Below are 3,971 nucleotides of genomic sequence, written 5' to 3' on the forward strand. Positions count from 1 at the left end.
TGAAAATTTGCAAAAGCGTGGCATCAATGGTCCTTCTCGCTGTCCCAACTGTCTAGCTGCTGAGGAATCCATTCATCACCTCTTTATTGATTGTCCCTTTGCCATCGACTATTGGAGAAACTTATCTCATAACAACCAAATCCCGTGGAGCAATCAAAACACCATAGGAGAAATTATTCATAAATGGAAAAAGAATTACCCCTGGCAGCAAAGGAAGAATAACATAGTAAAGAGAGTCTAGGATACCCTCCCCTAAACTATGTTATGGAATATTTGGCTGGCTCAAAATCGCAAAGTCTTTAAGGATAAGGATTCGACCATTAGAAGTCTTTGCAACAAGGCAAGGGGTCTCGCCCTTGAAACTATATCAGTCAAGAATCAGAGAAACATAGACATCATTGAACTCAGCATTGAAGAGCAAAGTTTCATTGGATACTTGTTGGATAAAAACAACAGCAATCAGATTGGCAGCATTGCTAGTAACAGACATAATAATGTTCCTCATAACTGGAAAATTAGATTAAAGGAAGAAGAGTTTGCAGTCTGGATTCAAAATTGCAACAGGCATTGCCTTTTTTTTGATGGGGCTTCAAAGTCGAATCTCGGAGTTGCAGGAGCAAGAGGAGTTATTTTTAATGCTAATGGGGACAATGTTCTTTCTTATGAATGGGGACTTGGTCACATTTCCAACAACAGGGCAGAAGCCTTGGCCCTTTATCAGGGACTCATTCAGCTTAGAAAACTTGGTATAGACTCAACCCTGATTTTTGGAGACTCGGCGGTGGTTATCAGTTCAATGGTTCAGAACAGGGAATCCTCCAACGCTCTTCTTCAGCAGAATTTTAGTCGATGCCATATTTTAGGACAATCTATGACGGATTTGCACTTTCATCATATTCTACGTACTCTAAACAAAAATGCTGACAATCAAGCCAACAAGGCATGTGCCAGGCCATTGGGCAGCCTAGTTTGCAACAGCGTGGAGACTCTACAACATTTTCCATGACAACGATCCTTTATATCCTCAATCAGTTCTTCAAAAAACCTGTAATCCCTGACATGTTGGAAAGGTCAAAGATCCATCAAATCCTCCTTGTGACTAAGATCAGCATAGGGATCTGGCACTCATTCGAAATCCTCATTCACACGCTCCCAGTCAGGTGATCGTTCGTCCTTCTTCCCTCTGGCCATCCCTCCCTTGCACCTCTGAATCACCTTCTTGATCTTCCTTGTCCCTTCTTGATTCTCCCCTCATGCCCTATGACCGCCCTCTCGAGCTCCTCCTCTTCTTTATATGCCCCTCCTATTTCCCCTTTCTGCATCCTTCCATTTTCCCTTTCTGTATTTTCGAATCTCTGTTCCGCTCCCTCATTTTCGTGGTATCCGCGGCCCTTGTTCTTTCTCTCGATTCAGAATACTCTCCAACCTCTGGAACCTCTGGGCTCCCTTTCCTTAGAGACCCTACCTCCTGGCAGTAACTCCCATTTGTGCCATCAAGTGCAGCGCTTCAAGCTCGTTCCCTGGATCACTCAGTTTTTTCAGGCCCAGCCATCTTCTTCACCTATGGCGCGGAGCGAGGATTGCCTCCATTGCGCAGATCTTCAAGTGAAGTTAGAGCAGTTAAGAGCACAGCAAAAGATCTTGGACAGCAAGATGGATAGCCAACAGGTGATCATGGATGCAAAGATTGATAACCAAAGCCAGATTATTAAGGAAAAATACGAAGCTGACATAAATTTGTTCCTGCACCGACTCTCTTCTTTGCATGAGCAGTTCAGACATCTATCCAACAGATGTGCTCATGCTGAAGAATCTATAGAAATACTGAAATACATGATGGAAAAGAAAAATGCAATACCGACAAGCTCTTCAAGTATCAAGCAAGCTGGAGAAGATGATAAGCCTGAAGAATCGACAACGAGGCATATCAACCATATCAATATAGATTGATGATGTTCTGCAAATGTTGTTTTTTAGTGTTTCAGTTTGTTAGGATTTATTTCAGTTTAGACTTTACTTCAAAGCCTAAGTGGCAGGAACAAGGAGGATTTTGTTATTGTAACTCCTACTCTCCTAGCATCTCACGGCAACTAATTATGTACCTCAGGGGAACAGCCTTCTCCTCTTTTTTTGAAATATAATACAACAACTGATGATGTTAAAAAAAAATGTAGTATTTCTTTATGACAAAGTCATGCACAACATTTCTTTTATATCAGAGTAGTAATATGAAAAGAAACTATAAACAATGGACTATTGTAATACAATTCCAATACAAAACTAAACTATTGGAAATCTTGCTGATAATTATGACTGAAAGAATAAAACATAAATAGTCCTTCACCCCAAACACTGGAATGATATTCATTGAGGAATATTATTCTTTATTACATCATAAAAATAGGGCACTTCTTGAAATAAATGGAATGAGTAGAAACCAGAAGCCTGAAGTATTTATTATTGGAGTAGAATTTAAGGAAATAAATAAAGGAAGTAATGTTACAATTCTGTGCATCAAGAAGAAGTTATCATGAACCTTTATGCAATCCATGATGAATTAGTAGAGTTAAATCGTGATTGTGTAATCATTAAGTGAATTACTGTGTACAAAGGAATAAGATAAGTCATTCATTTAAGTAAACGAGAGTAGCAACTAAGCTAGTGGGAACTGCATTAATGAGTCGAGAAAACTACTATCTCAGGAGTGGGTTAGTCCCAATGTCGAGTAGTGGCTTGTTGTCAGGAACAATCCCATAACCTTCAAGCATATCATAAGCTAGAAAGAAGGAGAAATTTCGATATCCAGTCCCTTCTAATTATAGCAATAGAAAGAAGGACATTTAATACTAAAACCCTGGAAAATTCTGATACCCAGTTCAGGAAAACTTCTTTAAATTAAGCATAAGAAATAGGTAAAAAGTCCTTAATTATCGATGCAAATGTTTAACCAGTAAAAGAAGAATCATTTTCATTTATGATAGAACTCCATTAACTTGTGGAGATAAAATATAGAAAATGGCTTCATGTCAGGCAAAATTCCATAGCATGGAAGAAAACGGTGCAAGGTCAATCTTCAACCATAGTCCGGACACCATTACATTGTACATACCAATAAAATTTAACGAGAAAGATTCTAATAGATAACCAAAGTAATTAAAAAGCCATGGAACAGTCATTAGGCCCAAATCGGTGACAAACCCCTAAGTTAAGCAGAACATTTGACAAATGAAGACAACCCTTGTGTCTCAACCCATGTAATATAATCTTCTGCTAGTGGAAATAAAACCACAGACAAACCATTCTTCGGAGAAGAAACAAAATTATAACCTGGAACAAAGCCGAATGGGTGGTGGAAGTTCCGACTCCTCCAGACCTCGGTGTGAGTCATGCTAATGGAGTTACCCCTGCATCCAAAGCGAAAGAACTAGTTTATTAAGCAGTGAAATGAGGAACCTAAAATGACAAAGACAAACAACATAATATGTTTTCCTTTTACCTGGCAGGCTAGAAGCAACCCTGGAAGGCACAATGACGATGACCAGTTCTTGTTGGGAGAATAAAACCCATGCTAGCCATGTGAACTATGAACAACAACAAACCCTACAGCATGAGGGTGCTGGAGGAACAAACGGAAACCAAACCAGATTACCGGAGGTTGCAGAGCTTACCCTGGCAAGGTGATGGAGGAAATGAGAGAAATGTTGATGGAGGGGGTAGGTCTCGCTTACCCTAATAGATTCAAATGAAATTGGAACTGTGTGATGCGAACTTGATATATCAACGCTAGACATCCATCTTAGCACCAGAGCACGAAGACAACTTGAGGATGAACATTGCATACGAGACAACAGTGGCACACTTTCAAGCAATCTAAATATTGTGTACAACTAGGTAAGTTATTAAATAAAGGTATCGAGGAGGAGCGGTACATCACAAATCATACTCGTAAACCTCCATACTATATTAAATTA

At 39.5% G+C, this 3,971-nt stretch overlaps 1 protein-coding gene across 1 annotated transcript; it reads left to right on the forward strand.

The window, feature by feature from the left end:
* The first annotated feature begins 259 nt into the window (after nt 1-259).
* Nucleotides 260-1,006, forward strand: LOC149179247 (uncharacterized). The gene has a single exon (XM_089422398.1). The coding sequence runs from the start codon at nt 260-262 to the stop codon at nt 1,004-1,006; it is 747 nt and encodes a 248-aa protein (XP_089278524.1).
* The last annotated feature ends 2,965 nt before the right edge of the window (nt 1,007-3,971 follow it).

This window comes from Pinus tabuliformis, chromosome 4_1, assembly GCF_031772625.1.
Source record: "Pinus tabuliformis cultivar Carrire ecotype Pingquan chromosome 4_1, CPIR1, whole genome shotgun sequence".
NCBI classification, from domain to species: Eukaryota; Viridiplantae; Streptophyta; class Pinopsida; order Pinales; family Pinaceae; genus Pinus; species Pinus tabuliformis.